This window comes from Schistocerca cancellata, chromosome 5 (genome assembly GCF_023864275.1).
Source record: "Schistocerca cancellata isolate TAMUIC-IGC-003103 chromosome 5, iqSchCanc2.1, whole genome shotgun sequence".
Classification (NCBI taxonomy): domain Eukaryota; kingdom Metazoa; phylum Arthropoda; class Insecta; order Orthoptera; family Acrididae; genus Schistocerca; species Schistocerca cancellata.
This window is the reverse complement of record NC_064630.1, coordinates 837,346,600-837,359,801: the sequence shown is the minus strand read 5'-3', so window position 1 is coordinate 837,359,801 and position 13,202 is coordinate 837,346,600. Positions and strand designations below refer to the sequence as shown.

The following is a 13,202-nucleotide window of genomic DNA, read 5'->3' as shown; positions in this document are numbered from 1 at the left end:
GTTTTGTAGTAAACATTATAGTGTAGTGTTATGTATTTAAGGTTTATCCATATCAGCACAGAATGTGAAATTATCAGTTCAATAGATTTCTTGGCTCTAAAATTTACCATGTTATGCAGTGTTACTACGTGTTGTTTTGCATGAACGTACATCAACTTGTACAGGGAAGAAACTCAGTTAATGCCTAATTAGGCTGGCGACCGTATTATTAACAAATTGGTAGCATCTGCTGTGTTGCTTTTTGTCCGTCCTAACGTGTTGTTGCTTTTCGGACTTACTTGACGTATCATTGTTACTACAGAATGGGCGTAAGTCTCATTTGCCTCCATTCAGGTACACGCGGTCAATATCTATACTATAATCCTTTCTCATAAGGTGAAGCCCGTCAACTTACCATAGTACTGGCTTTAAAGAGTATCGTGTGCCCAACCGCGCGCACGTTACAAGGTAAATATGATACAATTACTGTAATAAATACTACAAAAGCATTACACATTTTATAGTATTGTCATTTGTATACATTTTTGCAGTTACAAGTCATTTCTTATTCTTTATATTGTATTTTTAGATGGTGGGTTCTATAAATCAGATGGATGAACAGATTCAGAGATGGCTACTGGAGGACAATGAAGATGGTGATGTTTTGAGCGAAAGTCGGGAGGAAGGAGGGCTTGTGGAACAAAACGTCCCCCCTGTGTCTCCTCACAACTCTGGTCTAGAACAGGAGGGTGAAGAAGATGATGCTGATGAAGATATCCCTTTGTCAGCTTTGGCAATATTTCAATATGTAATGGCATGAAACGGGGCAAGTTCCCGCCACCCATTTCGAGAATCAGATCTCGCAACATTCTGACTCATCCATCAGGCCAAATAGGTTTCGTTAAAAATGCTAAAACAGCTCTTCTATCATTTCTGCTGTTTTTTGATGGTGATTTTTATAACATTCTCATTGATTCAACATTTGTATTGACACCGTATGAAGCAAATATCAGAGAGACAGAGATGCAGTTCATACTGATCAGATAGAAATCAAGGTGATTATAGGCATTTTATTAGTAATTGTAACTTACCATGCAGGGTGAACAAATCTGAAAGACTTTTTGGACAATTCAGAAGGTGCTGGTACTGAATTAGTATATACAACTATGTCAGAGAGTAGATTCCGAATCCTACTGCGAGCTCTCTGCTTTGACGATGTAAGAGAGGGGCAGGCTGATCAAGAAAATGACTAATTAGCTGCAATACACCACATTACTAGCATAATGCTTCAGAACTGTAAGAAATATCACACTCCAAGCGAATAACTTATGCCTGATGATCAGTTAATCGGTTTCGAGGGATGCTGCAATTCTGCGATGTACTTGCCAAACAAACCAGATAAGTTCAGTACAAAGATCATTACAGCAGTGGCTTCAAGTATACATATGCCTATAATTTTGAGATTTATGCAGGCATGCAAACAGAGGGACCATTTAGGGAATCAAATAAAGTGCCTGATATCGTCCATCGAATTCTGAGTCCATTATATTGCCTGGGATGCAATATCACTATGAAAAACTGGTTTACTAGTGTGCCTACACACAAAGAACTGTTGACTCACAAGATTACAGTCATAGGAACACTAAGAAAGAATAAACAAGAGATACCTGAATTGTTCAAAACAGCACAAAACTGAGAAAGAAACCATTTTTGGGTTTCAACCTGAATGCATTCTAGTCAGTTATGTGAAATAAAGTATTTTTGTTTTTATCTACACTTCACAATGATGACAAAATTGATGCTGCTAGTGGTGATGCTATAAAACCAGAAATCATCACATTTCATAATCAAACAAAGTGTGGCGTTGATCTTTTTGAAAAAATGTGTGGACAATATGATGTTACTTGAAACAGTTGCTGATGGCCTCTCACACTTTGTTGCAGTTTTGTCAGTATGCCAGGCATAAATGCTCTCGTGATATATCAGATGAACAACTCTGAAATGTAAGTCATCCACCATCACTACTTACGAGAAGTAGGATTCCCACTAGGAAGACCTTCTATTGAGTGTCAAATATCTCAGCAAAACATCCCCAGAGCTGTCAAACTAAAATGCAGACTACTTTTGGGACTTTCAGAACAACCCATGCACCCTGTTATACTTACTCATGGAGGAGTTGGCCATTGTACTTTTTGTAGCAGGGCTCGCAATCACACCACACGTAAACAATGCGGCAGATGTATGGGATGCATTTGTAGTGATCATCTTGTGCCCTGAATGTATGCCAACTGAATGAAGATGGTCATGAAAAATTGTTTATTGGTTCAATTAGCAGATCAGAAATCAGGAAACTAATGGGTATTATTTTTGAAATTAAAATTATATGAATATCATCAAAATCGATGATTGAACATTGATTTTTAAAGAGTTTTTTATTTCTTTGTTTATGATAGTTGAAACTTTAAATTTGATTAATTTTATGTGTAAAGACAATAAAAACAAAGATGTTTGGTATTTATACAAGGTGTTTTCTTTAAATTATGTCCTAATTTGTAAATAACATAATTTCTTGTTGGACTATGTATGTAGCCTGCACATTTGCTCAACGAGTATTTACGAGCTACTGGATTCTAGTGTTAATGTATGAGATTCATTCAAATGAAAACTGGTCAGTGCATCTACCTCTGCCATGCACATAAGGTGGCACCACGTTAACTGCGGGTATGGTGACGCCATCTATTAGTAGAGAGTGATGCACGCTCACCATTTGATGTTTCACAGTACCAGTGTGATTCCACACTGAGGAGAAGGTGGTCACACAAGTTATCATCCTATACCAAATATGCAGGCAAGTAAGCAGGAACAAAGAGGAGTGATTTGATTTTCGGCGGCAGAGGGAGTTGGAAGCCAAGAAATGTATCAACAGGTTAAGGCTGTGCACGGTGAGCACAATATGAGTCATTCAAATGTTGTGGAATGGTGCAAATGATTTCTTGAGGGGTGCGAGTCACTGGAAGATGATGCTCATCCCAAATAGGCTCATCACGACATCTCACTGGAAATGGTTGTTTCGGTGGAAAATTCTGGAATATTCACGGTACAGTCCTCACCTTTCACCGTGTGACTTTCATGTGTTTGGACCTCTAAAACAAGCTATTTGCAGACATCGATTTGCAACAGATGGCAAAGTGTGTGAACGGGTCCAGGCCTCGATCCAACAGCAGCCTCCTAACTTCTTCGAGGATGGAATTGACCGGCTAGTGTCGCAATAGTATAAATGTGTCAACAAAAAATTACCAAATATGCAGCAACCAGTCACAAAATCATGTTTTATTTATTCACTTTTGCAAATCGATTTCAATTGATTAACAGCCATCATCAGTGCTTTCAACCACTATGTGCCCTGAGTAGTAATACTGTCTTAAGCAGAGGTCAAACTTTATGTTTGACCTCTGCTTTCATCCCATCCAGTTGGTCTCCCGTGACCTGGGGTTCTGAGTGACTTTTCTGAACTGCATCCCTTTTCCTAATCTCCAGTCCTTCTCCTTCATCCCTCTTTCTACACCTTAAACTCTCATCAGACGGAGGAGCCACTAGCTCTGAAAGCTTGTAAAAGTTAAACCTTTCTGTGTGTGTTTTTTCCTGCCACCACTTGGGAGTAGATGTTTTTATTGATACATTTACATTAGATTGTCAATAATTGATTATTTTCATTCCCATATGTAGTTTGCTTTTCCTCAGCATGTTGGCATCTACCAGCAGGACAATACAACGTACACATCTCACAGTGAACGTGCACGGTTTGAAGAGTGCCGGGATGAGTTTACTGTGCTCCCCTGGCTACCGAGCTCCCTGGATTTAAACCCAATCGAGAAACTGTAGGACGACCTCAGTCAGACTGTTCACACTATGGATCCTCAACCGAGAAACCTAGCACAGGTGCTTACAGCACTGAAGTTGGCATGGCCCCACATCCCTGTTGGTATCTTCCAGAAACTCATTGAGTGTCATCCTGTATGTCTTCCAGTGATCCACACTGCAAAGGTTTTTATTCGGGCCTTTGACAGGTGGTCACAGTAATCTGAGTGGACAGTGTAAGTCTTCAATTATAACTTCTTTGTTAGCAGGAAAGCCCCTTTCAAATGTAGCATTTCCATGAAACAAGGAAACAAGCATTACAGCTTCTGTACAAACTTGATGAAGTCACAGTTTGGTAATCAAATTTGTTCTTCTCAGGATCGAATTGTTTCAGTTGCTTTTCAAAGTATTCACAAAATTTTTAAATATTCATTCTCCACTACATCAGCTGTCAGTGCAGTCTAAATGGAGCTCTGCATAGCTTCGAGGAATAAACATGAGCTGCCTTTGACAATCTTTAGTTTCAAAGGACTCTTGTCAACAGTTTTTGTGTACAGACATTTGCAAAATATCTGTGCACTAGTAACAGTGGCACCAAATCCAGTATCTGCATTATGACCTGTTTTATGATTAATCAAACAATGGAAAATCCAGAATGGAATGTGACAATATGAGAGATGGAAAGTTGCTACTCACCATATAGTGGAGATACTGAGGTTTTAATTTGTCTTATTTTTATTATTATTTCTCTCCTTTCTACTACTTACCCCCTCCCCCCTCTGCACCTTCTCTCCTGCTCTCTGTCTAAACTGCAATATTTCACTGTCCACCACTCCCCTCCCTGCCCCAGCCTCCTCCTTACCCCCACCCAGTCGTCACTCCCATCATGCACTGGTGCTGCTGCTCGCAGTGTAGTTTCACCTCTCTGAGACTGCAGATGTGTGTGCAAGTTGTGCTTGCATGAGTGTGTGTGTGTGCATGTGTGTATGTGTGTCTACTGCTGACAAAGGCCTTAATGGCCGAAAGCTATGTTTGTGTGAATCTTTTTATTGTGTCTATCGCGGCTCAGCATCTCCGCTATATGGTGAGTAGCAACTTTCCTTCTCTCGTACTGTTTTATTATTACTTGCTTTTGTAACACCAACAGCAAGTAATTTGTCATCATTCCCACAAAAATTTTCTTTATGAACTGTGAAGTTAAACTGAAAAAATCTTTGTGCAAAAACTGGAAGAAAGATTCATTTGATTGATGGTTTGTTAAAAATTTCTCAAGTTTACTGATATAAGAAACTCAAGTTTTGCACAAAGGAAGTTATCGTCTAAATGACATTTAATTTTTTGAAAGTTATCATTCCAGAGGAAGATGCAGCTTAAAGAGGTTTAAATAGAAAAGGAAGTGAACAGCATAAAAGAAATAGTTGTTCTAATTGATACTCTTCCAGCAACAGATTAGATGGCAGCACTGTCTTGGGTGAAGCTACAGTTTCATTTCCAATAGGCCTATACAACTTATTTAGCTCTTTGTTAATGAAACCACACCTCCAGATTTCTTCCTCCACACTTTCCCTTCAAGGGTCCAAATCACAGTTGCTAAAAATAACTGTGCTAGCGTGGCTTGCACAGATGAGCAAACAAGTCCCCTACAGATGATCAAGACGTTTTAAGAGCTGGATATAACATTTTTCGGAGTAATGCTAACTTGCTACTGCATTCTACAGCCAAATCTGTAGAAAACAAAATTCACGGTCTTTTACTCAATTTCATTACTTTTTCATTACTTTGATGAGTATCTGTTCATTTAAATTACTTTTTCTTGATTTTCATTACCAGTGGACACCCTATACTATTATTAGAGCTACTCCCACATAACCCTACTTGATTTTGTGTTGAAAATCCTTTACTCACTGACCAAATATCCTATTCTTCCTGCTGCTACACTTTATCAGTTTCCATGATATTTAACATCAATCTATAGGGACATGTTTTTTATGGATTGTCTTAGAGGATGCAATAATAACCTTTATGATATGCTTATTTACCCACTCGATTTCTAGGTTTATTTCCTATCAAACAAATCACAACACATAATGAGTTTTTGAAATGATTGCATTATAGAGACATTTTTACAAAATGTAGTATTTGGCTCTAGGTACAATGTGGTCATGTACCATGAGCCACAGTTGAAAATAAAGTGATGAGTTATTTATTATGAACAGAATTTATGTAACATAAACACAGGGCTACTAAACAGAGCATCAAAATAAACACACAAAATGTCTGTTGTAAACATTTAGGCTACAAAGAGCAAGTTAATTAACAGTTAAGAAGCAAAAGTTACTTTCAGTGTTTGAAGCCTCTGTAACATTTCTATATTGTTAATCTCTATTGGCATACTGTTAATGTCTGTTAGAAACTTTAATCTATATCTGATTAATTTATGTTGTAGCCATGAGAGTGAAGATGGAATCTCAGTTCCCAATGCCTTCCTAATACTGGTAAGTAATCTGAAAGCATGTTCTTGCGAAATTTTGCCTACATCATCTACTAAAAACCATACAAATGTTCCACATGCTTTTCCCTCTCATAGAACTTTCACAGTAAGGTCTCCATATGTCACAGAAACAATACTTCCTACAGAATGTTTTATCCCCTCCAAATTTCACCAAAATCCATCATCCAGAATGATGTGCTTCCTCTACATCTGTACCTACATCAAATGAAATATCGTATGCGACAATGGAAAATCCACGATGGAACAGAAGAGTATTAGGAAAAGGAAAGTTGCTTCTCACCATATAGTGGAGATGCTAAGTCTGAGATAGGCACAATAATAAGACTGTCACAAATAAAGCTTTCGGGCAGTATGGCCTTTGTCAACAATAGACAACTCTCTCTCTCTCTCTCTCATGCAAATGTGTGTGAAGTTGCGTTTGTATGAGTGTGTGTGTGTGTGTGTGTGTGTGTGCATGTGTGTCCATTGTCTATTGTTGACGCAGGTCTTACAGCTGAAAGCTTTATTTGTGAAAGTCTTTTTATTGTGCCTATCAGCAACTCAGAATCTTCACTATATGGTGAGCAGCAACTTTCCTTTTCAACTGCCTTTGCAATGAGAATTTATTCAAACCCATGTCACAGTCACTATCCTTATGCAAATCATTTGGACTGGAGTCACTATCAGATGTTGAGTTGTAATTTTCTTCTTACTTTTCCTTCCTACTGCATTTCACTTAAATAGTTTCCTTTTGCTAGTTGATGACCCATTTTTTTTTCTTTTCATGTCAATCAACACTCTTGATGTAGCACACTTCTGTTTCCCTTCTGTATGCCTACTGTTAGTGGAAGAGCTCTTGGTAATGGCTATTGTGACTCTATAGGGGTGACTGCAGTTTCGTTGGTGGCTGAGTAGAGATACCACTTTAACTTGATGCCAGTTCATCATTCCTAGATGGAATCTCTGTATCCACAGTAGGTTGTGGTCTATCTGTCACATACAATGTGAAGAATTCATCATCTTGGAATATGTCCCATTTACAGGCCAATTGGCAGTTGCTCAAAATCCTGATTGAATATTCACAGGTGTGAATGCTGATGGATAAGCTCAATTTGCAATTTCCACAACATCATAAATGGTTATAGGCTTTCCAGGATGTTTTCTGTAGCCATTCTGCACATTCAGTGTTGTAGGAAGTTTTGGATGGACCAAAGACAATTTTACCTTGAGATTGCAGCTTGTGGCTACTACGCTATTTTCTCAAAAACTGACATTTTGAGCCCGTGGGTGTGTACAAAATATAGGTTGAGTCTTACTCAGAAGATTGCAGCAACCAGCCACCTATGTGGGGGCACAATGTAAGTAAGATTATACCATTGTCCTTTGCTAGTGTGATACTGTCCACAGTGATATGACTTGTGGTTGTCAAATATTAACAGCACTTTCTGCTTTTCATTTGGCTTCACATGGAAAATGAAAAGTCCCAAATATTTCCAAAAAATACTGCTGTTTGATCAGCCACTTGGACATGCTCAACCTATAGATCCCTTCAACAGATATTTCTTAAAGTTAACCCTCGGAAATATAAACATGGGTGCACATTGTTGCATAATGCATTAATGAGTGAAATCATTGTAATATTACTGCCATGCTCAGCTGATGTCATTGTTCCATCCCTTAGTTGCTAATATTTTCCTGGCACATGCACCGTGGAGTTACCAATCTTATCAACATTAAATATTCTTTCTGATGTTAATTTTACTTTGTCCATTATTGACTGTAAATTGTTGAAAAATGCTGCAACATTGTGCCTATTTAAACTTGTTGAATGAGCTACAGTCATTGCTTCAGGCTTTCTTAGGCTTAGTCAATCATGGTTTTTCATGAAGTCAATGTGCCATTGTTTATCTGCTGCTTCTTTGTTTTTGTCCCAAGATGGAGGCATGCTTTTGTTCTGTGATGTATCAAACTTGAAAGCCAATTTTCCTAAATCAATCCATAGTACATTTTGCAGGCAGTTATGAGGTAATCAATTGACTCATTTTCCTTCCACAGGATTAAATTCCAGTTGGATTGCACAATTTCTGTAGGGAGCATTTTCAGGATTTCTCTGTAGAGTGGCTCTTGAAACGTGAAAATCTTTTGCTGCTTTTTTGATTGATAGTCCAGCCTCCACAACAGCTGCAGCTCCTTCCAGAGCTTTCAGAGACAGTGGTGGTCTTGTGTTACCCATCTTGCTCCTTGGCAGTTGTCAGAATTAATACTGCAGTCATTGTAACACATTCTGTTATCTACCTAACAATGCACTGTACTTAGGGCCATGCTCAAGGTACAATTCAACTGACTGGCACAAGGAACAATTTTCTTCCCACTTTAATAAATGGTTTAATTAACCTACAATAACAACAGGGCAGGAATATCTCAGGGTTGTTATTACAATCGATATCTATCATAAGTACTAACCACTTAAGTTTCCATATATTGTTAGATGCATAGCTGTACCAACATTGAATTAAGAACAGAAAAACTTACTTTTAGGTGTCAGAATGACGATTTTTCTAGAAAACTGAAACTGTTCTTCCTTGCTACTGTAACAACTGCTGGCTATACTCACATCAGTGTAGACAACCTTTGGTGTGAAAAAGAATGAAGTCAGACAGTAAAGACCAAAGATATAAGATTGACTCAAGGTATAAGGTGGCTCAAAGTACAAGCCTTTTTGTTACATTTCCCTTTTGAAATTCTCTAATCTACATACCCTATTAAAAAAACCAACTTCCACACTCTGGCCTGTAGAATGCCAGTATTGTATTTTCAGATGATATCCTCCTGAGTAGTCCCCAACTGGTAATATGAATGGCAGACTATTTTACTTCTGGGATATTTTAACACCGAGCTGCCTCTTGCTTTCAGCTGTTTACAGTACCGACATAGCGAGGTTGTGTCGGTTAATGCTTTGAGGCCACGTCGATCATACTAACCATTGTTCCTGCAGCTACTGAAAAGGCTGCCGCCCCTCTTCAGGAACCACAGGTCTATCTTGCTTCTCTCATGTTGCAATTGGACCATACCTCGGCAAGGTCCACAGTTCATGGAGAGAGGGGTAGGTGATTACTGATATTACTTTCCTCCTCACTGTTTCAGTTCATGAGTGATCATTATGTAGTATGTGTTTGAGAATCAATGAGTTAAATCACTGTATCAAAAGGGCAACTCACTTGGGAAAGTAGAAATTAGAAGGCTGTTTTGTCTTCTTGAGAGTTAAATCACTACATGTCAAATGTTGATTTTGCAAAAATTAATAAAAATTGTAAGCTCAGTAACAGTGTTTAATTATGTGTTTTGCCCAGTATTAGATTAGTCTCTAGAATATCCTGCAATAATTTGAATTTCAGATAAAACAATGTAAACCCTTGACAAAACTTACAATTTCGAGCTCCATGTAGTCATTGGATGTTCCACTATCCACACGTAGTAGCACTGCATCCTCCTGGCCCGTGATAAACCCCAGAGCCAACACATCACTCTTCATTTCGGGTCTGTGGCCTTCAGGGTATTGGAATGTCAGAAGTCCTCGATCTGGTCCCCACTCAAAGGCTACAGATTCTGCAATGAAGAAAATCAGTTTAATGTAAATTAATTAAATGGAACAATATTATGAAAAGCAAAGTTGCTGCTCCACATATAGCAGAGGTGCTGAGTCGCGGATAGAATGTCATGTCACAAATAAAGCTTTTGGCTGTAAGACCTTCGTCAACAATAGACAACGGACACACACACACACATTCACACACACACACGCACACACACACACACACACACACACACACACACACACACACACACACACACACACACACACACATGCAAATGCAACTTACACACATGACTGCAGTCTCAGGCCAGTGTGGTTTCAGTTGTCTGAGACTGCAGTTTGTGTGTGTGTGTGTGTGTGTGTGTGTGTCTGTCTGTTTGTCTGTTTATCATCTATTTTTGACAAAGGCCTTACTGGCAGAAAGCTTTATTTGTGCTAGTCTTTTTGTTGTGCCTATCTGTGACTCAAGCACCTCTGCTATATGTTGAGCAGCAACTTTACTTTTAATAATATTGTTTCATTTCATCCTGGATTTTCCATTGTTTAATTAAATGGAAACATTTTTTCCTGAAAAAAAAAAAAAAATGTTATCATGAAAGTGTCAAAAGGTTTCTTCTTACATCTACGTCATTGCTCTGCAATTCACACTAAAGTATTTGGTAAAGGGTTCGTGAAACAATCTTTGGACTATTTCTCTACCGTTCCACTATGAAATAGAGATCAGGAAAAACAAACAACACACAGCAAAAATGAACACTTAAATCTTTTTGTGTGATCTCTGATTTCTTTATTTTATCACAAATGTCATTTTCCCCTGTGTAGATGGGTATCAACAAAATAATTTTCTACTTGGAGAAGAAAGTGTTTTAATTATTGTCACCCCAACTCACACATCATATCCCTGATGCTCTCTCTCCTATTTATCTTTAATAGAAAATTAGCTCTTCTCTTTTGAATTTTTTCAATGTCCTTTGTCAATACTATCTGATGAAGATTCCATGCCATGCAGCAACAATGTGGAAGAGGATGGAAAAGTGCAGTGTAGGCAGTCTCTTTCATAGATCTATTGCATCTTCCAAGTGTTCTATCAATAAAACACAATCTTTGGTTCACTTTCCTACAAAATTATCTAGATGATTGTTTCAATTTAAGTTGTTTGTAATTTGTATGATTTATCTAATAACCAAACTTTAACATATTCCTTTTAGAAGTCACATGGATGACTTCACACTTTTAATTGTTTAGAGTCAATTGCCACTTCTCACTCACACCTTACAGACATCATGTTTAAATCATTTTTCAATTGGTTTTAATCTTCTGATGGTTTAATAGATGGTAAATGGCCACATCATCTGGAAACAGTCTGATGATTGCTAGGATTGTGTTCTAATTCATTCTATAGCTTAATAACAGGAGAAGGCCTTTGTCAGGGACCATCAAATATTAGTCAATGAGTCTCCATCAGTCACTATGAACAGTGTCCTTTATGACAGGAAATCATGAACACAGTTACACTACTGAGATGGTACTCCATATGCAAACAATTTGATTAGAAGCCACTAGTGAGGAATGTTGTCAAAAGCCTTCTGGAAATCTAGAAATGTGGAATCAGGGTTGAGATCCCCTGTCAATACCACTCGTTACTTCTTGTGAATAAAGAGCCAGTTATATTTTACAGGAACAATATTTTCTTGCCATTATTATAGAACACAGGCATCATAAAAATGGATCTAGGTGCATACTGAAAGTGAGTCTTGTCAGAACTATTGTGCACTTTTACAGTAAATTTAAAACTGAATACATTTTACTCTGAACTATTTATTATCTTTGTTTCTGAATTACACATGTAGCAAAATCTTTGAACAAATTCCAAATGTTTGAGGAAGATGAAGTGATGAAGGTTAGGTATCTAACACCCACCCAGATTTCCAGTTTTTTTCTTTTTGTTATGTAAAGTTCGGTAAAATGTGCATTAATATTTAAGGGCAATACCATTACTTTAAAGTGAATATGCAACATTGTGGAGATAAAAACTGCTAGCAACACAGAACGAGGGGAGACTTTCACTTAGTCCTAACGAGATATAATGTTTTCATGTGTTATCAAGGAAACTGTGTGGAGCTGTTGTTTACCACCCTTGTAAGCTTGCACAGTTTGGGAAATCTGCAACAACATCAAATAAGTGAGTAAGTGGTAGGAAACTTACAGAGAAATGGGAACTGCACAGGGTGAATGAATGTCACCATCTCAAGAACTGAATTAGGCATGTATGTAACAATGGTAGATTGTCTTTAAACATTCATACTGTTATCTGCCAGTGGTGAATGTTGCATCTGAGGTCTTACACTAAGAACTTAACACTGAGGACTTACACTAAGCAGGTCTGTAATAGGTGGCGACACAGCTGTTTCTGATGAACCACATTGCAGTTTAGTCTAAAGTGCTCATAATATAGCATTATGCAGAACAGACCTCTGACCTTATTGTCTGGGGTTCCACTTGGTATCAGAGGTGGTCCCTGCTGCTCTGAACTCAGAGTAATCCACACAGTGACTGCTACATCAAAGATGTTGTGGAACCTGCAGCCATTCTCTTCATCCAACATGTCTGTGGAGCTGTTTGCTAGTAGAGTAGTACTCACCCACATAATGGAAGAACTATTCACGACATGAATGGTATGGCTCTCTTCCTCTGCCACCTCACCCACTGAACATTTCTGAAATTTTATCAGTTGGTGACTTGCTAGCAGAACTTCAGTACAGGTCTATAAACTTGGGAGTTTGGAATCAAACACAATTTGTTCCTCCTTCTGTACTACCCATCTGCTGTTTTCATATGATACTTCAAACAAAAGATCTACAGGACTTTACACAGACCACTATCAACTGTCTAGGTACTCTTATAACTGAAGAAATTATGGAAGCAGATGACAAAATATCTCCACACTTGGAACCTGTTCCCCTCAAATGGCTCCAGCAACCTCATTAGACCAATTTTAAAGCTAAAAATACCCATGAAATGGTCAGCATTGAGTCCATTGCTTCAAAGCCTTGAGATACCTTTTTAGGCAAAAGAAAGCATGTTCAGCAAATAACAAAGCAATAATAGTTTTTCACCAAACTATAAGGAGACTTACAAGTAAAGTAAATGAAATTTCTGTTCTGTTAGAGGATTCACAAGGGATAAAAGATGCTGATGTATTATGTTTTAGTGAACATCATATGAGAGATGTTGAAATGTTGCAGTTGAGTGGTTACTATCTAGCAATACATTACTGTA

General features: G+C 38.0%; 1 protein-coding gene across 6 annotated transcripts in view; it reads right to left on the bottom strand.

The window, feature by feature from the left end:
* LOC126187518 (neurexin-1a) overlaps positions 1 to 13,202 on the bottom strand; it is a 2,258,738-nt gene that overhangs the window by 144,878 nt on the left and 2,100,658 nt on the right. For all 6 annotated transcript variants that reach the window (XM_049928650.1, XM_049928652.1, XM_049928651.1 and 3 more), the window contains exon 19: positions 9,756 to 9,934. In XM_049928650.1, coding sequence (XP_049784607.1) covers positions 9,756 to 9,934 — 179 coding nt within the window. The remainder of the gene's footprint in view (positions 1 to 9,755; positions 9,935 to 13,202) is intronic.